This window comes from Peromyscus californicus, unplaced genomic scaffold, assembly GCF_007827085.1.
Source record: "Peromyscus californicus insignis strain IS unplaced genomic scaffold, ASM782708v3 Scaffold_5__1_contigs__length_169319896, whole genome shotgun sequence".
Lineage (NCBI taxonomy): Eukaryota > Metazoa > Chordata > Mammalia > Rodentia > Cricetidae > Peromyscus > Peromyscus californicus.
Window position 1 is genome coordinate 28,547,272 of NW_026294573.1, and position 24,764 is coordinate 28,572,035.

Genomic DNA, 24,764 nt, shown 5'->3' on the forward strand with positions numbered 1-24,764 from the left:
GCACTGGGAGGCAGAGGCAGGCAGATCTCTATGAGTTTGAAAACAGCCAGGTCTGAATAGCAAGTTCCAGGACAGCTAGGACTACTACATAGTGGAAAAAAGCAAAATAAAACAAACCAGGAAAGAGTAAAGTGCTGGGGCTGTGGTTCAGTGGTAGAGTGCTTGCCTAGTATATGCAAAGCTCTGAGTTCAGTCCCTAGTACTGCCTACCCCCAAAATAAAATGAAGGAACTTGGGCTGGCAAGGTGGCTCACAGGGTAAAGTTGCATGTTGCCAAGCTTAGTGAGTTTGATCCCCAGGTCCCATATTGTAGGAGTGAACTGCCTCCATAAGATGTCCTCTGACCTCCACACATGTGCTGTAGCTTGTGCATTAAACACACACACACATGAATAAATGAATATAATACTTTTTTTTTTTAATTATCTTAGGAGGAGGCATGTTTGTGTTACAGGTCTAGCTCAATTATGGAATGCATGCTAGGCATACACACTAAAAGGGGGAGGGTATAACTGATAACCGATAAGCTATGAAAAGTAACTGTCTGTGACTCCATTACCCACCCTAGGATCTAGAATGTTAACCAATATTGTTCTGTAGACTAGTCCACAATCTCTGTGTTTTAATTTTAGGAGGATAGACATTTCCCCCAGTACATTCAGAAAACATGGTTTGACTCACGAGGAAATGAAAAGTCCCCGGGAAGCTGGCTACAAGGTGAACTGTTGCTTTGATAGTAATTCCAACCTAATGAGTGCGTTGGGCATGAACTTGACAGAAATGTGTTTGTTTAAATTACTCTCTACTTAAGTTTGTGTTTTTCTTTTAAGGATGGGCATAATTCTAAAAATGAACTACAAAGGGTTAATTTTTATTAAAATGTATCAACAACCTTTGTGAAGTGGTTAGAATATGGTAAATGACCCCAGAGTCTATTGAGGTGAGCTTGAGAAAAAAAAGAGAGGCGTTTTGGAACAAGTGCCCATGATGAGAGAAGAAACTTTTTGTGCTATTTTTCTGCTTGTAAGTATTATCAAATCAACTGTCTACATGCACTATTTCCAACCATGATTTCAGAAAGACATGCATGTCAGAGCAGAGTGAAATATTCATATCTTAACTCAGTAGACTGTGTTCAACAGCTGGTGCGCTTTTTTGTTTTTCCCTAACATTGTACCATATCATCTGTCGATTACTGTTACTTTAAAATGGCCTGGCTACATTTGCAATGATGTGCACATAAAACTGTTACTAAAAGATTAGACTCATGCAGTCTTTACTGTGAAATATATAGATGGAGTTTTTTATGATCTTAATATTTATTGACCATCATTCATATATACAGTTGAAATTTGAAATAAGATGGCTGTTCTATGCTACTGAAACCTTTTTAAAATACTGTTTTAAAATTTTCTAAACAAATTTGTCTTTTTGGTTGAAAGTGTTGAGAGGTACTCTTGTGCCATCTCTCCCCTTTTCCCTGTCTCCACATGCCCTCAGCCTGGCCCTAGTGAAGCAGCAGAAGTCTATGCTCCATGCCTCTAACAGTCAGCTCCTCAGTGGTGCCCTCCAGTGGCCGAGGGAGTGTGGCTGCATTGTCCTTTGTTGTCATTTATTTGTTTACTTATTGGCTTTGGGAGTCTATAGAGGTCTTAGGCTCTCAGAACAGATTGATAAAATAATAAACCCCCTTCCCATCATTCTTGCTATTTAAATGAAATATTACATCAGAAAGTTTATGGTTCATGTGTATGTTGATACAGTGTGGACAGCTTCCTGTTAGCAGGACTTACTTCCATTAGACAAGTCCTAGTACATGATGTCCCTGAAGCCATCTTAGGCATTTGCCCTCATGAAGTTTGCTGGAGTTATTGAAGGCCATTGCAGAGGTGATCTGGCCAGTGTTGCTTTTTTGTCTTAACTTATTCTTGTACTTTAAGGTGATTCCACACAGTAGTGGGTGGCTACTTTAGATAGGGAGAAGTGAACATTTCCTATAAGCCTAATAACACCTTCCAGAGTTGATTTTGACCATTTCAGCGTATACACCTAGCCAGAGGCATTCCACTGGGACACAGGAAGCAAAGTAAGATTCACATACAGCATTTTCAAAAGATAGCACCTTAATTATTTTTTAAAAACCACAAACTGGCTGGGGTGAGGCTCTTAGATTCCCAGTGCCTCCATTGATAGAAACCACATTTGAGAGTGAGTAAGTTAGCATGTCTGGATCCCAAAAACCTTAATTCTGGCATCTTTTTCAGCAGGCTGAAGGCAAATACAAAGATGATCCTGTTGATCTCCGCCTTGATATTGAGCGTCGTAAAAAACATAAGGAGAGAGATCTTAAGCGAGGTAAATCAAGAGAGTCGGTGGATTCCCGAGACTCTAGCCACTCAAGAGAAAGATCGACTGAGAAAACAGAGAAACCTCACAAAGGATCGAAGAAGCAGAAGTACGTGATGCCCCTGCCTCTAACCCTAGATTCCAGAGTAAAGTCTCAGTTACTCACACCAGACTGCTTTGTTGGTGGTGGTTTGTTTTCACCTTTTCTCAGAGTGTGAACATGAAACCCTTGCTGGCCTAGAACTTACTGTGTAGACCAGGTTGCTCAAACCCTGCCCCTCCAGTGCTGGGATTACGTGAGAGCACACAATACTTTTCCTTTTGGGTACACCAGGTCTTCTCATCCAGAGAACTCCGGGGCTAGGAACTAAAGCAACATCTGCAGCATCTTCATTCCTAGCTTGAAAATAGAATTTCTAAGCTGGGCAGTAGTGGCACACGCCTTTAATCCCAGCACTCTGGAAGCAGAGGCAAACGGATCTCTGGGAGTTCGGGGCCAGCCTGGTCTACAGAGACAGCCAGGGCTACACAGAAACCCTGTTGAGAAAAAGAAAATAGAACTTATATATGTAAGTAAGGTTATCTTTGTCCAAAGAAAGAAGGCTTTGTGCAAGAAATGAATGCCTGCAAGGATTTGTGGAGAGTCAGTTGGCAAGTTTGTTCAACAGGTCTTTTGGCCATGTTATTTCTCATTGAACATTTTCTCAGTGTGCTTAGAGTTTAGAAAGTCATTGTTAGAATAAAAATTAGAATAAAATACTATATTACATCTAATACATTAGAATAAAAATACTGGTTAAAGAATCAGTTGAAACTAGATAGGACAGGATTGTTGGTGTTTCACAGACAGTTCAAAAGCGGTGTTCCAAATATTTCTTAAACAAAGCAGGCCTTGTTGAATTATGTAGGACAACATAACATGCCAATGCCATGACGTTTCTATTTGTGCCTTTTTTTTTTTTTTTGTTTGGGTGGTGGTGCTTGAGAGAACCCTGGGCCTTGCACATGATAGGCAAGTGCATTCCAGCTGAGCTACACCAGCCTTGGCGCACGCATTGTGGAAGGTTCTTTGGTTTCAGTCATCGTTCCTTACATGGAACCGAATTAGAGCTTTCACTGAAAAAGCAACATTTCTGCTGTTCTGAACTTGAACTGGCAGGCTGTGTCTCAGGCTGGCTTTACTCACTCTACAGCAGCTAAGGATGACCTTGAATTCCTGATCATCTTCCGTCTTCCAAGTGTTTATAAGTGTGTACTACATTGCCACTGGTGGAAAGGGGGTGAATCCCTACAAGCACCTCAGAATTGAGTAAATCTGATATTTCTGAAATATGCCCACCCCTGAGTTGCAGTATAACTTGAACAAGTTGCTTAGAGCAGGTTTCTAGAGGTCAGTGCCAGCCCTACCAGAGGTAGTAGAGGAGGTTACTAAATGACTGAAGTGTCAGGTGCACTCCCAGGGACAGAGACCTCAAGGTATTTCTCTGTTCTTCATTTGTAAAAAGCACTTCGGGGCCACGGTGGTGGTGCACGCCTTTAATCCCTGCACTCGCGAGGCAGAGCCCGGTGGAGTGCTGGAATTAAAGGTGTGCACCACCACTGCCTGGCTCGAATTGGAACCTCTTGAGAGTCTTATTTCTGAAAACTTCTTGCCATAGCACTGAGTAATAGAGTGGTTAGATTTTCACCTTCTGGTTATGATAAGTACAACAATGTGGAGTTTTCCCCTTCCTAAGTAGATACCAAAACAAGTGGGATGGGGCAGAGTTTTTGTCTTTTGTTTTTTTTTTGTTTGTTTGGTTTTTTTTTTTTTAAATGTATTTGAATGTTTTCTCATATGTCTGTGTACCATGTGTGCCCCTGGTGCCCAGGGAGGCCAAGAGAGAGGGCATTGGCTCCCAGGACTAGAGTTAGAGGTGGTTGTGAGCTGTCACGTGGGTGCTGAGCTTGAAACAAGGGCTCTTCGGAGCTGAAACACCTCTCCAGCCCCGAAGGGCTTTCAGGAAAGGAAGACCCAGGAGTGCTTTGAGGAGCTGGTCCTCCTGACACCTCAGGGTCATTTAGTAAGCTCCTCTTACCTCTCGTAGGACTGGCACCAACCTGTAGTGTGTAGACAATGAGTCATCACAGTAATCTAATTTGTCTAGTCTGTAATTTCCCCCAGATGAAGGGAAAGGAAGAGATACGACTCCAGGAAGAGTTGCTGCAGATTCTAGACTTAACAGCACAACCTGTTTCAGCTCAGTAGGAGGTGGTGGTATAGAGTTAGTGGGCTAATTAGAACTGGCTTTGAGTCCAGACTCTGCTCAGCTCTTATCACCTATAAACTGAGTAATGTGGAATTCTTTGGTCACTGTTGAATACTTGTTTTATTAGTAAGGTGTTTGGACATTTTATTTTATCTTAGAGTGCCTCCCACCCCCTTGCACCAGCCTGCAAAGCAGCATTTCTTTGAGTACCAGGAGTTAGAGCACACTCACAGAAGGGTTTGCTGCAGTGTCAGAACCGGCCAGTGTGACTCCCACAGACCTGCTTGCCTTCTCTGTTGGGTCACGTGTTAGACTGATGATACTGGAGGCCATGGGTGTTTCATGTTCTTTCTGTTTGCTACGCACTCAATGGCAAACTTAGAAACAGATATGTCACTGAAGATGACTCAGAAAACCAGGAGGAAGCCCCAGGTCTGCTGGTTGGGTTGGGGTGAACAGGTTGGTTGGTGGTAACCTAGTTGCTTGGTAGTTTGTGGGGCTGTCAGGACCATCTTAATTTCCTCCTCCTTCTTCTCCATGTAGGAAGCACCGCAGAGCAAGAGATCGGTCGAGGTCCTCCTCCTCCTCTTCCCAGTCGTCTCTCTCCTACAAAGCAGAGGAGTACCCCGAGGAGGCAGAGGAGAGGGGGGAGAGCACCACAGGTTTTGACAAATCCAGGCTGGGGACCAAAGACTTCGTGGGTCCAAATGAAAGAGGCGGCAGAGCTCGGGGAACCTTTGTAAGGGCCTCCCTCCCTCTTTCTCTAAGCCTCTGGCTCCTTCTAGTCCTGACTGAACATCAGTAGGATATCAGTTTTTGCCTCTGGTCTAAGCAAGCCAGTTGTTGATTCTTTGGGTCCCTAAGCTTCTATGTTCACTTGTTTCTTTGTTTATAATCACACCCAAGCCTTTTATAGCTTCCCATCCTAGAACTTCCCCCATTACCTTGATCTTGCTTGAAGGAAGTCCCTCTCTCTGGCCATGTGTATGTACCCCCTGAACTATCTAGGAAAGAAATGGGTAGAAACTAGTTGAACTGTTTGAACAGAAGGCAGGGGATTTTCTGCTGCTAACATGGACTTGTTCCTTTTGCTTCCTTTATTTCTACAGCAATTTCGAGCAAGAGGGAGAGGTTGGGGCAGAGGAAACTATTCTGGTAACAATAACAACAACAGCAACAATGATTTTCAAAAGAGAAACCGGGAAGAGGAATGGGATCCAGAGTACACACCCAAAAGCAAGAAGTATTACTTGGTATGTGTCTGGGACTAACCAGGAAGGGCCAAGAGAGAGCCTTTGGCACACAGTAGCTGATTTGAAGGCTTTAATTGGTCTGTCTGACCTTGCTAATTTGTGTACAGGCTTAGAGCACTGTGAATGTGTTACTATAGTGCTAGCTAGATGGCTCTTCTCTGGAGGGATAAGTCAGTTTATCTTCTGAGCTGTTTTTGGATTCCAGAAGAAACAAGAATATTACTGTTGCCTTTCTTGTCCTGTGAACTTTGACTCCTCACTCCCTCCCAGCCTCTTGTCAACCTTTACTACTGGATTGACAGGAAAAACAGCTCTAGAACTGTTGGAGGAAAGAAAGTTCTGTTACCATAATGAAGTGCCGCTGAGGGTTTTTCTCTTACCTGTGTTGTGGATCGTTCCCATGCTGGGCTGTTGCCTAGTCAGTAACTCTGTTGGCCTTGCTGTGATTCAGCAGGCCTGTATCCAAGCCCATGTAATTCCTGGGGGTTGTGCCTAATTGTTGGAAGCCAGTTTGAAGCTTCTAGAGGGCCTGAATAGGTGTGGGATTGCTGTGAAAGGAAAGGCCCTTCCCTGCTTCTGTTTGCCACTGGAGGGAAGGAGCACTGCCAAGCTGATGTGGTCCTTGTGGCACTGCAGTCTTGGACAGGCGCAGCTGGCAGTCAGCTGAACTGACCTCCAGGAGCCTAAGACTGGCTTAGAATGGCTTCTGTGAGTGGATTGCTGAAACTGTGGAGTGATTAGAGTCTAAGCATGAGACAGAAGCTGCTTCACTTTCCACCAAGATGTCAGAACAGGGATTGTCAAGATGTAGGTTGTCCTGTGACACTGCCTCCTTCATACTAGTGAAGAGGGGGTGCCCTACAAGAGGGCAGCCTAGGGTGGGAGTGGTGGAAAGTACTGGAGCCCCAGCTGTGGCTTTTGTGTGCTGTTCCTTGTCTAATGGCCCAGTTCCATTTCACATGTTAGTATGATTGACTTGGTAGATTCTTCCTTTGAGAAATGGTGTTCTAGAGCTGGAGAGATGGTACAGTGGTTAAGAACATTGGCTGGGCGGTGGTGGCGCACACCTTTAATCCCAGCATGCTGGAGGCAGAGCCAGGCGGATCTCTGTGAGTTCGAGGCCAGCCTAGTCTACAGAGCGAGATCCAGGACAGGCACCAAAACTACACGGAGAAACCCTGTCTCGAAAAACTGGGGGAAAAAAAAGAAAAAGAAAGAAAGAACACTGGCTGCCCTTCCAGAGGATCCGGGTTCAATTCCCAGCACCCACATGGCAGCTCACAGCTTTCTGTAACTCCAGTTCCAGTGGATCTGACTGACACACAGACATACATGCAGGCTTAAAACACTGATTGATGCATATAAAATTTAAAATAGTAAATTATTTTTAAAAAGCAGAGAAAGTGTTCTAAACTAGTTTCAATTACACGATAATGATAGTGGCGGGGTGGACAGGAGAGTTCAGTGAGCTGACACCTGTCTCGATGCTTTGTCAAGGTTTTCTGTTACTCTTAACACTTGGTTGTAATGTCCACACTATTGCCTTAGAGTTCCTTAGGTACCCAGCGGTGCTCTTGGATCTGAGTCTCTGGCAGTTCTGGAGTAGGAGAGTGGGCGAAGGGCAGAAAAGGAGGCTGGGCACAGGCTCTGGCCTGTGTGGAGGGCACAGAAAGAGCAGTGGCACTGATGACGTCTCTTTCCTCGCAGCATGATGACCGGGAAGGTGAAGGCAGTGACAAGTGGGTGAGCCGTGGCCGTGGCCGAGGAGCCTTCCCCCGGGGTCGGGGTCGGTTCATGTTCCGGAAATCCAGTACCAGCCCCAAGTGGGCCCACGACAAGTTCAGTGGGGAGGAAGGAGAAATTGAAGATGATGAGAGTGGGACAGAGAACCGAGAAGAGAAGGACAGTTTACAGCCCACAGCTGAGTAGGGGCCACTCTCGATGGAGCCCTTGCCCAGGGGAGAAAGGCGCTGGGAGAGGCTGGTGGAGTTAAACAGGGAGCCTCCAGAAGATCCTGCAAATCCCACCCCACAACCCACCAGCCACACAGAACCCTACGACAGCAGAGTACACATCCCTGGTGTTGTCCCACTGGACAGAGGATGCTGGCCACAGCCTAGGATCAGGCCCATGTTTTGAGTGGCCCACAATAGTGGGCTCCTGCCGTTTCTTGTTTGTTGTTGGTGTGTGGGGTGGGGGCAGGGTAGGGAGAATGATGCTGATGCTTGGATTTGGGTTTTTTTGTTTTGTTTTGTTTTTTCCCTATTAGAAACCAAGTTTTCTTAATTTCATTTCATTTGGAGCTAAGAGGATGAACTTGGTTTTCAGTCTTTTCCTGTCCTGATTTTTAAAAATCCCTTATATTTTTTCTTTCCTTTTTTCTTTCTTTTTAAGGCATATGTAGTAATATTAGCAGAAAGATTTAATTTGGGCAACTTTGATTCTTAAGACAAAACAAAGCATGTGAATAAACATTGAAGTGTTTGCCTCAGTTTGGGACCAAACTGCTTGGATCTTTGTAGAAACCGGTTTTGTATGTCACGGAGGAGTTTAAGGCCTTTCTGACCACCTTGCGTTCCCCTTTCTGCACAGCCATGTGTCATGTGGAGTTGCTCCCAGCCTCCCCTTGCACCCTGCTCTTGTCTGATTTCTCCTGGGCTGGGCTTCCCATTTTCCACCAGCAGCCACTATCCTCCACTTTGTAGTCCTGCTGGTCCTCAGCAAAGGGAGGGAAACTGGAGGGCAGTTTCTGGTCTGTTTTCTAAGAAACTTCTGAATTCTATTATCTTTACAAATATAAGATGAGAAAAGAATTTTTTCAATATTTTTTATTGATCTTTTTATAAAATGAAAAGAAACTCCTATGATCGATTAAGGATGGTGGTTATGGCTGGGTGGTTTGTGGGGTTGTGTGTTTTTGGTTTGTTTGTTTGTTTTAACCTTAAGTTTTGAGTTGAAACACTTTCAGATGTTTGAGGGGGAACATCCTCATAAAAGGGTCCTTGTGCTTGCCTGCCAGGGAGGCGGTCCCGAGCAGGTAAACACAGCATACGGTCTCGGTGCATATGGTCTCTGTGCACGTGGTCTATGCCGACTGCACCTCCTCTTCCCCCAGCCTTTGCTCGTGGGTTGTTACTACTTCCCCTTACTTTGCTAATTTCTATAGTTAAGTTGGTTTTACTTGAATGATTCATGTTTAGGGAAGAAAAGAAAAACACCCTTAAGTTTTTGTTTCAACTCCTCCTGCAAATAAAAACAATAAATAAATGACGTGACCAATGTGGATAGACTGTGTTCGTTGTCGTCCTCATGCCTGCATGAGCCGCCCTGGGGTGGCAGGGACCTCCCACACGAGTTTCAGGAAACCTACAGTCCGCTCTTCTTTCCCGGGGAGAAGCGCCTCTTGTTCTCAGAGGAGTCCCTGCATTCTCTGCTTTTAATAACCAAGAACCAAACTTCCCTGTAGTGCAAGGAGCAAGGACTTTGGCTTCCTTCCTGTTGAGGCAGGGGTCAAGGTTGCAGTGAAATGGCCGCTGTATATTCACCCAGCGGGAAGATTATTTACAGGTGAGCCTGGCCCCTTGGTGAGTGAGCCCTCACCTTCAGACTCTTGCCAGCCCTGGGCTTGACTAGACTTGGTTCTTCCTGCCTTCGCTAAAGGAGAATCTGTAACGACTGTCAGAAACCCAACCAGGCTCAAATAAATCAAGGCTCCACCAGGGGGGTTCTGAAGTTTGGAATACACCGGCCATAGCTACCACTTTCTACTTCTGGGGCGCTTTCTCTGGAATAGCCCCGCCCTGGTATGTACCTATCCCCACCTTCCCCTGCAGCTAAGAACTTGCAAGCCAGTAGAGGGTGGGCCGGGAAATGTATAAAAGACGTGGCCAAAGTAGAATTTAGTAGTCGCGGAAGAGCCCTTAGGAGGAGTTGTCAACCTCGCATTGGGCTGAGACCCTGGACGACGACTCGGTCTGAACTGGGGCCCAACCTGCTGAGCCAGGCCGCCCACTCCTAGCACCTGGATCCTGACCTATGACTTGAGTCCCCGCCTCATCCAGTCTACCGCCCGGCGGCGCGGCCCGCCCTCCAAGCTCCCAATACTCAACCGCCAGCCTCACAGGCTGTGCAGGGGTCCCCAGAAGTCATGGGTATGTGTGCGGGTCTCGGGGTGGCTCTTCTGAACGTCCAGGGACGTTCCCCCAGCCTTTCTTAGCCAGCCCTCCGCCCGCAGAGGTCCTGGTCCTGGCCAGATACCGTGCGCAGACGCAGGACGAGCTGAGCCTGGCGCCGGGGGACGTGGTCCGGCAGGTTCGCGCAGGGGCTGCCCGGGGCTGGCTGCATGGGGAGCTGCGGGGCCACCGCGGTGTCTTTCCCAAGAGCCTGGTGCAGGTGAGGCCTGGTGCGGGCGAGGCGGAGCGGGGAGCGGGCCCGGTCCAGCCCCGGGCCTCCAGCTGAATGCCGCCCCCATGCGATCTTCCCAGGAGATTCCCGAGGCCCTGCGGGGCATCACTGAGCCCAGACCGCGCTATGCGCGCCGCCGCGGTGAGTCGGGCTGGGGCTGGTTGGTGTGGGGGGGAATCACTGCCCGCGTGGGGCGTGACGACTGTGGGAGGGGCCGCGGAGCTACTGGGCGGCCCCCTGATTGGCTCCAAGTACAATGCTCCGGCCGCTAAAGGGCGGGGCTTGAAGCTACTAAAGGGCGTGCGCGGAGGGCCCGCCCCTTCCCCAGTGGACAGGGCCACCTGCTCCAGCTGCTCCCCTGCTTGTCTGGCCTAGGTCAATCCATCAACTCTCGGGGCCCCCAAAGATGGTGCAAAGTGAACTTCAACTACAATCCAGAGCAGGCAGACGAGCTGAAGCTTCAAATTGGGGAGATTGTGGAAGTGATAAAGGAGGTGAGGGGGTGCGATGGTGAGAGGACCTGGAGAAATGCTAGAGCTCTTCACAAACGGAGGAGAGTGACGGGAGGGTGGGGGCGATGGGAAGGGAGGCAGCTGGGCAGAAGTTGATCCTTTCAGTGACTCTGGGACAGAACCAGATGCTCCCACATCCTTCCCCCTCCCCAGATTGAGGACGGCTGGTGGCTGGGGAAGAAGAACGGGCAGTTGGGAGCCTTCCCATCCAACTTTGTGGAATTGCTGGACAGTGGGCCCCCAAGTGAGACCGTGACCCTGTGATCCCCTGGGACCAGACTCTGCAATCTTCAGTGATCTTCCCAGTGACCTTCCTGACCCTGCTGACCCCTTTGGCCCTCTCCCTCCCGGGACCTAGCTAAATATTAGCCCCTCCCTAACCTCATTGTCCCTCTCCAGGCCTTGGAAACACAGACATGCCTTCAATCATCCCTAATCCACCAAGGCCTCCTAAGGTAAAGTGGGTCAGGGTGGACACAGCCAGGGAGTTCTTAAAATGGCTCCAGGCTCATCTCAGTCTTCCTTTGTTCTGCCTCTCCTAGCTGAGCAGCTTGACTTATGACAGCCCTCCAGACTACCTGCGGACAGGTGAGCGGCTAGCCAGATCCCCTCCCACGGTGCCAGGCCACACCCTGCCTTGTGGGAGGGGAATCAGGTAGGTAGTTGGAGGGAGCCACTGGCTGATGGGGGAGGAGGCTCCACAGTAGAATGTCCTTCTCTCAGTCCCCTGCCCTGAGACCTGCAGGGTCCTGTTTGACTACCAGCCTGAGGCCCCGGATGAGCTGGCGCTGCACAAGGGGGACCTGGTGAAAGTTCTGAGAAAGGTGTGAGGATTGGGGGGTACAGAAGGGTACGGAGGGGGACCCAGGCAAGAAGGACTTGAATGAGGCTCATCTCCCTACTGGCTTGTTTCTCAACCAGACAACAGAGGATAAGGGTTGGTGGGAAGGCGAGTGCCAAGGCCGAAGAGGAGTGTTTCCAGACAACTTTGTACTACCACCACCCCCAGTGAGTATGAACCAGACACTGGCAGGGCAGAGAGAAGGCTAGTTTTTAAAAAAGTCAGGAAACAGGGTACGGTGGTGCACCCCTTTAGTCCCAGCATTGGGGAGGTAGAGACAAGCGGATTCCTGAATAGGAGGCCAGCCTGGTCTATAGAGCAAGTTCAGGACAGCCAGGGCTACACAGAGAAACCCTGACTCAAAAAATAGGAAAAAGGCCAGGCGGCGGTGGCACACGCCTTTCATTCCGGCACTCGGGAGGCAGAGCCAAGCGAATCTCTGTGAGTTCGAGGCCAGCCTGGTCTACAGAGCGAGATCCAGGACAGGCACCAAAACTACACAGAGAAACCCTGTCTCAAAACCAAAAAAAAAAAAAAAAAAAAGATTTAAAAAAATAGGAAAAAGAAAAGTCGGGGATCATGGCATTTGCTGGATCACTAAAGGGACGCAGAACTCTCTAAAAACATCTAGGGATAAGCTCAAGAGATGTGGCTCAGGCTTAAGTGTTTGTTCAGATCCCTCAGAACCCATGGAAATGGCAAATGGGCATGGCAGCACCTCTGTGTTTCCAGCCTCAGGAAGGTAGTAAGGCAGAGCAAACCATATTGGTGAGCTCTGCATTTGATTGGGAGATTCTGCCCTAAAGAATTAGGCAGAGGGCTGGAGAGATGGCTTAGAGGTTAAGAGCACTGGCTGCTCTTCCAAAGGTTCTGAGTTCAATTCCCAACAACTACATGGTAACTCACAACCATCTATAATGACATCTGGCGCCCTCTTCTGGCATGTAGGCACACATGCAGGCAGAATACTGTATACGTAAATATGTAATAAATAAATAAATATTTTAAAAAATTAGGCACACACATCTTTGTTTTTTCTTTCTCTCTATTTTTGTGGGTGGTGGTGGTGGTGGTGGTGGTGGTGGTCACACACATCTTTAATCCCAGTGCATGGGAGACAGAGACAGGCAGATCTCCAGGCCAGCCTGGTCTACAGAGTTCCAGGACAGCCAGAGCTACAAAGAGAAACCCTGTTTTGGGGGAGAAAAAAAAAAAAAGAATTAAGTAGAAGAGGGATCAAGATTCCCTATCTCAACCTCTTGCCTACACAATAGTGCACACATTATACACACAAACAAAAGAAAAAAACAGAACAATACATTATGGAACTCCTTGAACTCAGCTAGAGGGTCACCCCTAAATGAGGCTGGACCTAGAAGTTTTGGGACTTGTTCTTGGATTCTCATATTTCTTTTTTATCTAGATCAGGAAGCTGATCCCACGGAAAATTATAACTCGGGAGTCAGGTAAGTGAGGAGCTAGGTCAGTGTCTGGGGAGCATGGGGTGGAGGGGCTGTTCTATGGGAGACCCATCAGTTTCTTATTTTATTTTATATATTTTTATTTTACAAACATTAGTGTTTTGCCTGCATGTATGTCTGTGTGAGAAGGTCAGATCCCCTGGAACTGGAGTTACAGACAGGTTGTGAGCTGCCATGTGGGTGCTGGGAATTGAACCCAGGTCCTTTGGAAGAATAGTCAGTGCTCTTAACCTCAGAGCCATCTCTCCAGCCCCGACCTATCAGTTTCTGGTTGTCCATAAAGACTTGTTGTTCCGCACTGGTCCAATACACCATAGGAACGTCCTCCCCTGTCCTCCCCCCGGGGGGAGGAAGAGTCAAGGCTCTTGTAAGAACTATGTGAACCCTGTGTGAGTCCAGTTGTGTGTGTCCATATGCTCATGTTTCTGTGTGGGTCTTGGCACTGACTGTCACTTAGCCTGGTGTGGTGGTGGTAAGGATCAAACCCAGGGCTTTGCACAAAGTAGTCAAGCGCTCTACCACTGAACTCTATATTGCAGCCTTAGATCTATGCATCAAAGTCCACAGGTGAGTAGATGCTTGCTGTCGTTAGATTATCGAAGGGTCCCCCTAGAGAGGGGAGAGAGAGACTTGGTCTGGTCTTAGGCAGTCATGTTTATTCACGGCAAGAGGGCATCTTTGTCACCTCATGTGCAGATGGCCAAAATGCCTCCAGAAGATGGGATGTGGCCCCTCATGGAGTCATGAAAATGACTTTAGCAGTCCTCACGGGAAGCTGGGAAATGTAGTCTTTTCAGCAGGAAACTATCATTCCTAACTCTGAGAGGATATAAAGAATGTTGGCCAGATAGTGGTGGCGCACGTCTTTAATCCCAGCACTTGAGAGGCAGAGACAGGAGGATCTCTGTGAGTTTGAGGCCAGCCTGGTCTATAGAGCGAGATCCAGGACAGCCAGTGCTACAAAGTGAGACAGAAAAAAAAAAATTAAAAAATAAAAGAAATAATAAATGAAGGGCAGGGATGTTATAGTTGTTTTCTGCTGAAGAGGGACAATTTGTCAGGGGGCGGTCCATGAAGAGGGGTCCTTTGGGCATGTGGCAGCAGGGAAACTTGATCGTCAGCTTCAATGGTTCGGGCAGTTGTCCTATATTCCTGAAAAGACTTGGAAAATAATTATTAGAGGGCTGTAAGCAGACGGTTTGGTTACAGAGTAGGACGGAGAGATTTTCTGGGAAAGTTGGGGGAGGGGGGAGCTGGGGGGGGGATGGAGTGGGTCTGTGAGAGAAAGTGGGCATAGAGTTGATTCAAGGTGACAGTGACTGGTCCCATTGCCAAGACTATTGCATCAAAGGAAGGAGGGAAAAATGGGACGGATGTCTGGCTGGGGTTAAAGGGATGAAGGTCCCTTGTAGCCAGAGTGTCTCCATGGCGTCTAAGAGGCCCTTTTTTTTTTTTGGTTTTTCGAGACAGGGTTTCTCTGTGTAGCTTTGCGCCTTTCCTGGAACTCACTTGGTAGCCCAGGCTGGCCTCGAACTCACAGAGATCCTCCTGGCTCTGCCTCCCGAGTGCTGGGATTAAAGGTGTGTGCCACCACCGCCCGGCTAAGAGGCCTTTTTGCAGATGTTTTGGGTCCAATGGAGCTGTTTGTAGGGTGAGAACTATTTGGAGAACTCATGCGGAGCATTTTGTTTGGGTATAGGGCGAAGTGTAGTAAATACAACATTTAAGAGACAGGGTACAAACATAAGAATAATAAGGAGGAGGAAAGAGGGATCCAGAAGCCCAGTCACAGGAGGAGGCCTGTGATTGAAGTTTTTGTGGTCCCCGCCTCTAGGCTCCATCTCAAACCAGTTGGGGTTTGTTGGTGTGGGAGCAGCATTGTTTGTGGAGGAGGGCACAGATCCCATACTGTAGCTGCCCAGAAGCTGAAGCTGATCCGAGGTTCTTTAGAGAGCCATGTTTTTGTTTTTGTTTTTGTTTTTTTTCAGAGCTTTATTAGGAGGAAGAGGGGGGACAAAAGAGCCAGGCCTGGGGAAGAAGCATATGCAGAGAAAGAGGGAGCTAGAGATAGGGGGGCAGGAGAGAACAGAGGGAGCGAGAGCCATTATTTAATGAATGTAACCAAAGTATCTCAAATAAAACACAGTTTTTGGAAAGAAACACTTTGATACGGTAAAATTTATAAGTTGGAACTATTACCTTAAATGACCATACCTAGTATTTGAAAACATGACTCAACACTTTTGTTTGTTGGTTGGTTTACACCGATTGTGTGTCTCTGTACTACATGGATAGTGTCCACAGAGGCCAGAAGAGGGCATCAGATCCCCTGCTATACTTTAGTTACCCATGGTTGGGAGCCACTGTGTCGGTACTGGGAACTGAACTTGGTCCTCTAGAAGAACAGCCGATGCTCTTCATCACTGCGTCTGTCTCCAGCCCTGAGTGTTCAGTGTTGTAGCCAAAATGCTGGAAAGTGATATGAATGTTCAGCCTCTTTTGGGGGGGAGAAGGGGGTTGAGACAGGGTTTCTCTGTGTAGCCTTGGCTGTCCTGGATCTTGCTCTGTAGACCAGGCTGACCTTGAACTCACAGAGATCCACCTGCCTCTGCCTCCCAAGCGCTGGGAGTAAAGGCGTGCGCCACCACCGCTGCCTGGCTCAGAACACTTGTTCTTGCAGAAGACTCAGGTTTGGTTCCCATTGTCCACACGGTGGACCTAACTCCATCCATTCACTCCAGTTCTAGAAACTCTGACCCCCTTCTACCCTCTGCCGTCACTATGTACACATGTGCACACATATATACATGCATGCAGGCAGAACACTCATACACGTAAGAAAATAAATCAAAAAAAAATTAAAAGAAAAACTCAGCTCCTCGAAACTAGTCCTGTCACGCTTGCAATCTTAAGCACTTTTGGAGGCGGAGACAGGAGGATTGCTGCAAGTTTGATGTCAGCTTGGTCTACACAGTGAGTTCCTAGTCAGCTAGAACTACATGACAAGACCCTACCTCCCCAGACCCTCCCCCCCGAGATCTGTCTTTCTAGGTTTTCTGTTTATGGCTTGCTTCCATCTACTTTCTCTCTTAGTTTCTTTTGAGATAGGGTTTCATGGAGCCCCAGGCTGACCTCGAACTCTTAATCTGCCCACTTCCCAATATTAAGATTACAGGGGCATCCCAGCACGCCTGGTTGCAAATGGATGCTTCCCTCTTCCCTTCCAGCAGTAATGTTTTCTCTGTCTCATTCTATTTCTACCTAGGGTTGGTTTTGTTTGTACTGAGGAATTGAACTCAGGACCTCTTGGATACTAGGCCACCACTCTGTCATTGAACTGTGTCTCAAGCCTGTATCCTTAGGGATTTTATCCAAAATTGGCATTGAATTTTCCCAAATTGTTTATCTGAATCTTTTGAAAAGACGCGATGTTTTCCCACTAATTTGCCCATGTTATGAATGAGATCAGTAGAACTTTATCTCTGTGTGTGCAAGTGTTTCTGTGTTAGTGCAGGTGCGTGTGTCCCATGGCGTGGGTGTGGAGGCTTGGGCGTCCATCCTCATCCTCTGTCTTGTTTGAGATGGGGTCCCTTGTGCTTCTAGGTAGTCTCCTGTCTCCACCTTCCATCTTGATGTAGGCGTGCTGGGTTGTATTTATGTGTTTATATGCATGTTCGCATCTGGTATGGATGCTGGGAATCGAACCCAGGTCCTCTGCAAAGAGCAGTAAGTACACTTAGCCACTAAGCCATCTCTCCAGCCCTTGAGTCCTGGGATTGTAGATGCATGTTATGTGAGTTCTGGGGATCCAAACTCTGGTCCTCACACTTGCACGGCGGGTGCTTTACCCACTAACCATAGTCCTCAGTAGAAGAGTGGTGTGTGTGTGTGTGGTGTGTGTGTGTGGTGTGTGCCTGTGGCTATGAGGATGTACTCACCCGCTTGTGCACATGCAGAGGCCCGGGGTTGACTTTAGTATCTTCCCACTGTCACTCTACCTTTCTTTTTCCCTTTTTGAGCAGAGTAAGCACAGGTTCATTAATATTTATTAAGGAGAAGTGAGAACTCAGGAGAGTGGGAAAGGTACCATGGGAAGCACCCACCACCTTTGGTTTTGAGGGCAAGGTCTCTAGGATTTGGAGCTTGCCCATGAGATTAGGCTGATTAGACAGTGAGCCCCGGGGATCCTGTCTCCACCTCCCAGGCTCTGGGATCACAAGCATGCACCTCAATGCCCCAGCTTTTTATGTAGGCTGCACGTCCTCCGGCTTCCATAGCAAGCACATTGCTGACTAGGTTCTCTTTCTTGCTCCTCACCCTTTTTTCTTTCTCTTTAAAAACTTAGTTTTGGAGCTGGAGAGATGGCTCAGAGGTTAAGAGCACTGCTTGCTCTTCCTAAGGTCCTGAGTTCAATTCCCAGCAACCACATGGTGGCTCACAACCATCTGTAATGAAATCTGGTGCCCTCTTCTGGCCTGCAGGGATATGTGCAGACGGAACAGTGTATACATAATAAATAAATCTTTAAAAAAAAATATAAAAAAAACCTTTAATAAAAATAAAAACTTAGTTTTGAAGCTGGGCTGTGGTGGTGCACACCTTTAATTCCAGCACCTGGGAGGCAGAGGCAGGTGGATCTCTGAGTTTGTGACCACCCTGGTCTACAGAGCAAGTTCTAGGACAGCCAGAGCTACACAGAGAAACCCTGTCTGGAGGGGTAGGGGAGAAAGGCTTCATTATTTTTCTGTGTATGGGTGTTTTGCCTGCATGCATGTCTGTGCAACACTGTGCCTGGTGTCTGTGGAGGCCAGAAGAGGATGTTGGATCCTCTGGAACTAGAGTTACAGATGGGTGTGAGCCTCCATGTAGACGTTGGGTATTGAACCCCAGGCCTCTGCAATGGCAGCCAGTGCTCTTAACTACTTGCCATCTTTCCAGCCCCACCACACCTTCATTTCAATGTGGAGACCCGGGGCTTCGTGTGTGCTAGACAAGTGCTCTGACATGGCGTTACATCCCTAGGCCTTGGATCTTGAGACAGGGTCTCACCAATTAATCCAGGCTAGCCTTGAACTCACGGTCCTCTTCCCAGCAAGTGTATGAAGATCTCAGGTTCTCCATACTCACATAGATGCTTGTTGATGTCTTCATTAGAGCTGTGCTGGTGGACCAAAGGGCAGCTTGTGGTTTGGATTTGCCCTCTTCTGGGGCTTCATGGTCCTGAGAAGCTTTGATTGTTTTGTTTTGAAGACAGGGTTTCTCTGTGTGGCCCTGGCTGTCCTGGAACTAGCTCTGTAGATCAGGCTGGCTCCTGAACTTACTGCTTGCCTCTGCCTCCAGAGTGCTGGAGGCACTGAGAAGCTTTTCGTGTTTACTGGCTCTGTGGGCGCTTTCCAGTTGGGTTGTGTTCCTTACTACTGAGTTTCAGGAGTTCTTTATGTTCTAGATGAAAGGCTAAGCCTGGAGCTACAGCTGTGTGATAGAACCCTTGTCTGGCAAGCATGAGGCAGGCCCTAGCTTCCACCCCCAGTACACCAAAAATAATGATGATGATGATGATGGTATCGATAGTAATAATAAGTAAAATAAGTATTTTGTAAAAGTTTTTCCTATCTTCATTTTATTGTCATCTTTTTTTTTTTTTTTCTGTTTTAATGTGCATGGGTATGTTACCTGGATGTCTGTCTGTGTACTGCATGCATGCAGTACCTATGGAGGCCAGAAGAGGGCATCGGATCCCCTGGAACTGACATTATAGATGGTTGTGAACAGTCATACAGAGGCTGGGAATTGAAGCCCTGACCTTGGGAAGGGCAGCTAGTGCTCTTACCTGCTGAGCGGTCTCTCCCGCCCCCAGCCATCCTTAGTTAACGTTGCCCTTTGATGCAGTTTTGTGTTCTGATGAAGAACCATTCATCTACTCTTGTGTTGGTTGTGTTGGGGGGAGTCACACGAGCGAGCTGCCTTCACTGTAGTGAAGTGGCTGCTCCTCACAGCCCCCGAACCCACCCGCACCCCTTCCCTACCCTGCACCGCAGACCCATTCTGTGGACCATGCTGGGGGAAGGGGTGAGCCGCCACAGGGAGGAACACTATGGAGCAGAAACTCTTCTCACATTACCTCGATGCCCTGGACGGTGTCTGGAACACAGACATGCTCATTTTGTCCTATGTCCATCTTCTTAGCTGCCTTCCTGGAGAGGACATAGGCACCGCCTCGCTGAGAACCTTGGTCTGAATCATCCCTCCCTTCTCGTTTAGTAATTCTCTCTCTAGCTTTTTTTTTTTTTTTTTTTGGTTTTTCGAGACAGGGTTTCTCTGTGTAGCTTTGCGCCTTTCCTGGAACTCACTTGGTAGTCCAGGCTGGCCTCGAACTCACAGAGATCCGCCTGGCTCTGCCTCCCAAGTGCTGGGATTAAAGGCGTGCGCCACCACCGCCCGGCTCTCTCTCTAGCTTTTGGCTGTGTCTCCTCTGCTGTTTAATTTGTACTTTAAATCCTGTCTGTACACATGTAGGTCATGGGCTTGCACTGTGTATTTTTCCAGGAATGCTGCTGTCATCTGTAGTTACGAAGTCTGCTGTTTGCTTTTCACAGCCGGCTCCTCCTGATAATCCCTGTGTGGCTTATACAGCCTTAATTCCCGGTATTTCTTACCTGGTTGTGCCATGTGACCTGGTGATTCCCGTACGTGTGATGAGTTGGGTCTGTTGACTGCTCACAGTGGCCGGCCCTATGGCGTGGTTTTTTGGGGTTTTTTTTTTTGTTTTTTTTTTTTTTTTTTTTTTTGCCTTTATGAGCTCATGACTTGATGTGAGCTGTGGGAGCCTCGCAAGCCTTCAGAAAGATTTCCAGGAGGATTTGGTTTTGTTTCTGCCAGCAGCCAGAGGACACCGATTCCCACCAGCCACGTGGCTTTCCCAAGGAAAGGTGGCACAGGACGACTGAGCTTTGGGCCTGTTGGTAAGCTCAGGGAGCAGGGCCTGGGACCCTGCTCCACCTCACAGGCCCCAAGCTCAGGAGCCAGAGCAGTCGCCCACTTCACCACCTGTGCTGTCTTGATTGTTGACAGAGACCCAGTGCATTGTGGGTCATGCTGTTCCGAGGCAGGGAGTCCAGAGCTGCCTTAGAGGAGAAAGCTGGCAGAGAGACAGCAAGCGGGGAAGGAAGGATCTGTGTATTTATTCTCTCTCTGCTCTTGTCTGCAGATCTGAAGTTTCCTGCTTTGACTTCCTCACAGTAATAAACTAACCTGGAAGCTGGACAAACCCCTTCCTCCCGATGTTGCCTTTATCAAGACATTGTCACAGCCACAGAAATAACACTAGGGTGACACTTTCCAGCCTCAGGGCTCCATTTGTCTACTTTTTTTTTTTTCCCCCAAGACAGGGTTTCTCTGTGTAGCCCTGGCTGTCCTGGAACTCACTCTGTAGACCAGGCTGGTCTCGAACTCACAGAGATCTGCCTGCCTCTGCCTCCCGAGTGCTGGGATTAAAGGTGTGCGCCTGGCTGTTGAGATTTTTTTTTTTACATATATATATTTTTTAGACAAGGTGTTACAACATAGCCCAGGCTGGCCTTGAACGCCCAGCATTCTCACTAACGCCACGTCCTGGAGGAGGCTGGGATTCTGGCATGCACCGTGACATCCAGATCACTGCATTTAAGACTGTAGACTGGAGGGCTGGGGAGGTGGCTCAGCAGGTAAAGGCCTCAAGCCCGGTGACCTTGAGTTTGATCCCGGATACTCACAGGGTAGGAGAGGAATGACTCCCTGCACTCAGTTGGCCTCAGCCCTACACACCTGTATGTACATAAGCACACACAGATATTTAGAAGGTTTACTTAAAAATTAAAAATTGTGCTGGGAGGTGGTGTCATATACCTTTAATCCCTGCACTCAGGAGGAAGAGGCAGGTGGGTCTCTGTAAGTTCAAGGCCAGCCTGGTCTACGGAGTTTGAGAACAGCCAGGGGCTGTTACACAGAGAAACCTTGTCTCAAAAAAAAAATTTTTTTTTGAGTTCCAGCATAGCCAGAACTATACAGAGAAACCTTGTCTCAAAAGACAGAAACAGAATAACAACAAAAAATGAAAAATTTATACTATTGCTGGCTGTCCTGGTTATACTTATATTTCTAGCTACTTGTAGGTATCAGGAAGATCACTTGAGCCCAGCCTGGGTAACAATAAATAGTAAGACCCTGTTTCAGAATGTGTTTCTGTTCTTAGTGGGTGCAGTACACACACCTTTCATCCCAGCACTCAGGATGCAGAGGCAGGTTGGTCTCTGTGAGTTCTAGGGCAGCCTGGTCTACAGAGTGAGTTCCAGGACAGCCAGGGCTACACAGAGAAACCCTGTCTCAAAAAACAAACAAAACAAAGCAAAAATCAAAGCCAGTTCCTCACAGCCTTATCATGAGAATAGAAACGAGGAAGGCTCGGGCTGGGGTATGGGAAACAGGAACTTGTATCTAGATACCATGTTGTAGGGGCTGAACTGTTTTTTTGCGACCTAGTCTCTGTGTAATCTCTTCATCCTTTGAGCTCATGACCTTGGTGACAGGGCAGCTGGCCATGACTGAGAGTTCACAGTGGTCCCAGAGATGGAGATTTGGGCATCATCGGTTTATTGATGATGATTAAACCCTGAAGACTGGGTGAGGTCACATAAAAGGTGTGAGACAGTAATAGAAGTCAGTGAGATTAGAAAGGGGAAATTAAAGCTGGGTATAGTGGAGCGCCTTTAGTCCTGGCACTTGGGGGGGCAGAGGCAGGTCTCTGCATGTCAAGGCCACCCTGGTCTACATAGTGAGTTCTAGGACAGCCAGAGCTACAAAGTAAGACTCTGTCTTGGGGAAAAAAAGGTGTGTGTGTAGGGGGGGGAGGTTAACAAGAAATGAAGGCTGAACCAGAGAGAGAACTTGTTATGGGCACCAAGCAGGGGACAGGTCTTCAAAGAGCAGATCAAAACCTGGCAGGATAGAATCTCCCCCACAAAGCCTTCCCTGATACATATCTGCTGTGTTCCTTTGGGGTGCTACACAGTGGGGTGTTCCATAGTTCCCTAAGCCCAAGGTAATCCCCCAAAGTCAGATGGAATTCATCTCCCATCAGGCTTCTGTGCACAGCACAAGACCTACATGACCAAGGACTTAGGCAGATGGACATTACTCCTCTCTCTCCTCCCAGCTCCTATTAAGGAACCAAAAAAGCTGATGCCCAAAACATCCTTACCCTCTGTCAAGAGGGTGGCAGCAGCTGCCTCGGCACCTAACAAAACCAAGTAAGGAGGTGGGGGTACCAGGGAGGAGGGCGGTACAGAGGAGAAACCCTTTCCACCCCGTCTTGTGTTGCTGATGGAGATATGTTCCAGGACATCTACACCCAGTGGGGACAGCCAGAAACGCCCCTCCCGAGACACCGGTAAGGGCTCCCTTCCTACAGTGGAGAAGACAGGGATGTGTTGAGGGACAGGGGTGGATGAGCTTGGGTCTCTGAAGTTCTGCTCTCATAGGCTTCAATGGCAGCTTCCTCAATGGGGGACCCAGGCAACCAGGGAGAAAGCGATCCAGAACCCAGACTTCCCAAAAGCATTCTGTATTCAATCAGGTGAGGGGCCGGATATATGGGAGAAGGGATTCCTGGGAGGAGGTGTGTTGTGTAAAGGTGAAAGATCCCAAGGGGAACAAGGAAGCTCCTTTAAGGAATCCACCTGCCAACTGAGACCTCATCCCTACCATCACCACAGGAGGATGACCAGAGAAGCCCGGGAAAGGCCCCCTCCACAAATAAAACCCGCACTCCAGATAAGACCCTTGGCCCAGAGAAGATCCTGGCTCCCAACAAAGTCTCCACTCCAGAGAACCCTGTTCCAGAGAAAGCCCTGGATTCTGACAAAATTCCCACTGCAGAGAATACCACTGTAGACAAGGCTGCCAGTACAGGGAGTGCCCTTTCTGTGGATGAGGCTCCTGCTCTAGAAGCCCCAGCTAAGGATGAAACCGTTGACCCAAAGGTGGCCCTTCATGCGGACAGTACCCCTGCACTGGTAAAGATCTTGACCCCAGAGCACATGCTTTTTGAAGAGGACCCTTCTAGGGACAACACTCAGTGCCAGCATTTGCCTCAAGAAGAAACCACAGAGGGGTCCGAGTCCCTTGCACCTCCAAATGACATCCAGGTGCCAGGAGAGCACCCTCAACTGTCTAGATGCTGTATGATGAAACACGGGGACAGCTCCCTAGCCCACTCCAGGGCTAAGGATGAGTCTGCCGTGGAGGAAGAAGCCACCTTTCCGGAGGGACTACCAGGCAAAGATGAGACGACCCTGAAAGAGACACTCCCCAAAGAGCCGCCTTCTGAAGGGGTGGGTCCCCAAAAGCAGGTGCCCCCGAAAGAGTCAGTCCCCACTCCCCAAGTGCCACATATTATCAAGCAGATTCCGGACCCTGAAGAAGCTCCCACGCTTCATCCCGTGGTCTCACTAACTTCTTCCAAAAGCAAGAATGATGATACAGATGTAACATCGTTAAAGAAAGAGGTGGGGTCGCTAAAGAACGCGCTGGAGCGTCTGGAGTTGAAGATGGAGTAAGTGGGCAGTAATGCAGAGTGGGGTGGGGCGGGGGACAACGGGAAGGGTCCAGTGTCTCACCTGAACCTGGTATCCACAGACAGAAGTTGAGTGATGTCTGGGAGGAGCTGAAGACCCAGAGGGAGAAGCTCCAGTCGCTGGAGGTGGGTGAAATGCGGACCCAGGCGGGGGAGGGCAGTAGCCAGTGAGTGGCTCTGGTCCCTCATGCCCTCTCCCGACTAGGTTCAGACAACGCCGCAGAGGACCCAGAAGTCCTTCAAACACGCTCAGACACAGACAGAATGAGGGCGGGCTCAGGCAGAACCTCAGCCCGACCTGGAGGGGACATCCATCCTGCTCGGGCCACCCCTGTCCTTGCACAAAGCTTTGAGAAACTCCAAGGAAGTAAAAACTCTGAACTCTTAGACCAGCCTGGTCCGTGTGAGGCGGGGCCGCCAGTCAGCACACCGCCCTCCGCATTCCTGGCGCTCTCTCTTGGGCACATCTGGCCAACATGTGGCTCCCATTACCATTCTCAAGGCCTATGCAAGGCTATTTTTATCCACCGGATGGCTGGGGGCGGGGGTAGTCTCCTTCGGACGCTGGCCCTGTGCTGGATGCAGGGTGGAGGGGCCCAGACCCTCCTGGATTCAGGAACCCAGCTGTGCGCTAGAGGGGTGGAGCCAGCCTTCTCTGGGCCCAGCTCCTCCCAGTTAGCCTCTGCCCAAAGGAACTCCTGTGTCCACTCACTTGGAATGATATTCGGCCCAGAAGCGAACTCCAGGCTTCGCTCAGGCACTAAGTCTAAGAGAATTAGTATCAAGGTCTGAGCCTTAGGCTTCCCTGTGTGACTGCAGTGACATCCCAGGCCAGGTCATAGGGCAGGGGACTAGGTGACATCTGTCCAAGCGCTGCTGGCTAGTAAGGAATTTGTGAGGAATGCCTGTAATACCTGTCCCGTGTTCAGTTGCAAGAGGCGTGTCTCGGTCTGGTTCTCTGGTCTGTGAGGTGAGCACAAGCATGCACCGGATGCACACCCAGAGGGGATGCAACTAGCAAAAGCAGTGAGACCCACATCCCTGGGACTCCCCTGCAAGGCTGGAGCCC

The 24,764-nt window shown here is 48.7% G+C and overlaps 2 protein-coding genes across 7 annotated transcripts in view; both read left to right on the top strand.

Annotated features, from left to right (window-relative positions):
• Positions 1-9,131, top strand: part of Thrap3 (thyroid hormone receptor associated protein 3) — a 40,111-nt gene extending 30,980 nt beyond the window's left edge. For 4 of the 5 annotated variants that reach the window (XM_052717978.1, XM_052717982.1, XM_052717979.1 and 1 more), the window contains 5 exons: positions 633-717; positions 2,265-2,455; positions 5,139-5,334; positions 5,705-5,848; positions 7,556-9,131. In XM_052717978.1, coding sequence (XP_052573938.1) covers positions 633-717; positions 2,265-2,455; positions 5,139-5,334; positions 5,705-5,848; positions 7,556-7,777 — 838 coding nt within the window. In that variant the 3' untranslated portion in view covers positions 7,778-9,131. The remainder of the gene's footprint in view (positions 1-632; positions 718-2,264; positions 2,456-5,138; positions 5,335-5,704; positions 5,849-7,555) is intronic. The other variant, XM_052717981.1, reaches the window with a different exon arrangement.
• A 995-nt stretch (positions 9,132-10,126) lies between these two features.
• Sh3d21 (SH3 domain containing 21) lies at positions 10,127-24,691 on the top strand. 2 transcript variants are annotated; one of them, XM_052717983.1, is made up of 13 exons: positions 10,127-10,393; positions 10,628-10,746; positions 11,164-11,219; positions 11,307-11,352; positions 11,488-11,588; positions 11,686-11,772; positions 13,029-13,071; positions 22,277-22,370; positions 22,461-22,510; positions 22,602-22,696; positions 22,836-23,674; positions 23,758-23,821; positions 23,901-24,691. In XM_052717983.1, the coding sequence occupies exons 2-13, from the start codon at positions 10,659-10,661 to the stop codon at positions 23,961-23,963; spliced, it is 1,626 nt and encodes a 541-aa protein (XP_052573943.1). In that variant the 5' UTR covers positions 10,127-10,393; positions 10,628-10,658; the 3' UTR covers positions 23,964-24,691. The 2 variants fall into 2 exon arrangements, with proteins under 2 accessions (XP_052573943.1, XP_052573944.1); XM_052717984.1 differs by lacking the exons at positions 10,127-10,393; positions 11,488-11,588 and having other exon boundaries at positions 10,689-10,746.
• The last annotated feature ends 73 nt before the right edge of the window (positions 24,692-24,764 follow it).

Excerpts from the sequence above, each read along its gene's own strand:
- Sh3d21 (XM_052717983.1), top strand. The coding sequence starts at position 10,659 with ATGGTGCAAAGTGAACTTCAACTACAATCCAGAGCAGGCAGACGAGCT. Across the intron at positions 11,220-11,306 it reads ATCCACCAAGGCCTCCTAAG|CTGAGCAGCTTGACTTATGA; the intron begins GTAAAGTGGGTC and ends TGCCTCTCCTAG. Across the intron at positions 23,675-23,757 it reads CGTCTGGAGTTGAAGATGGA|ACAGAAGTTGAGTGATGTCT; the intron begins GTAAGTGGGCAG and ends TGGTATCCACAG.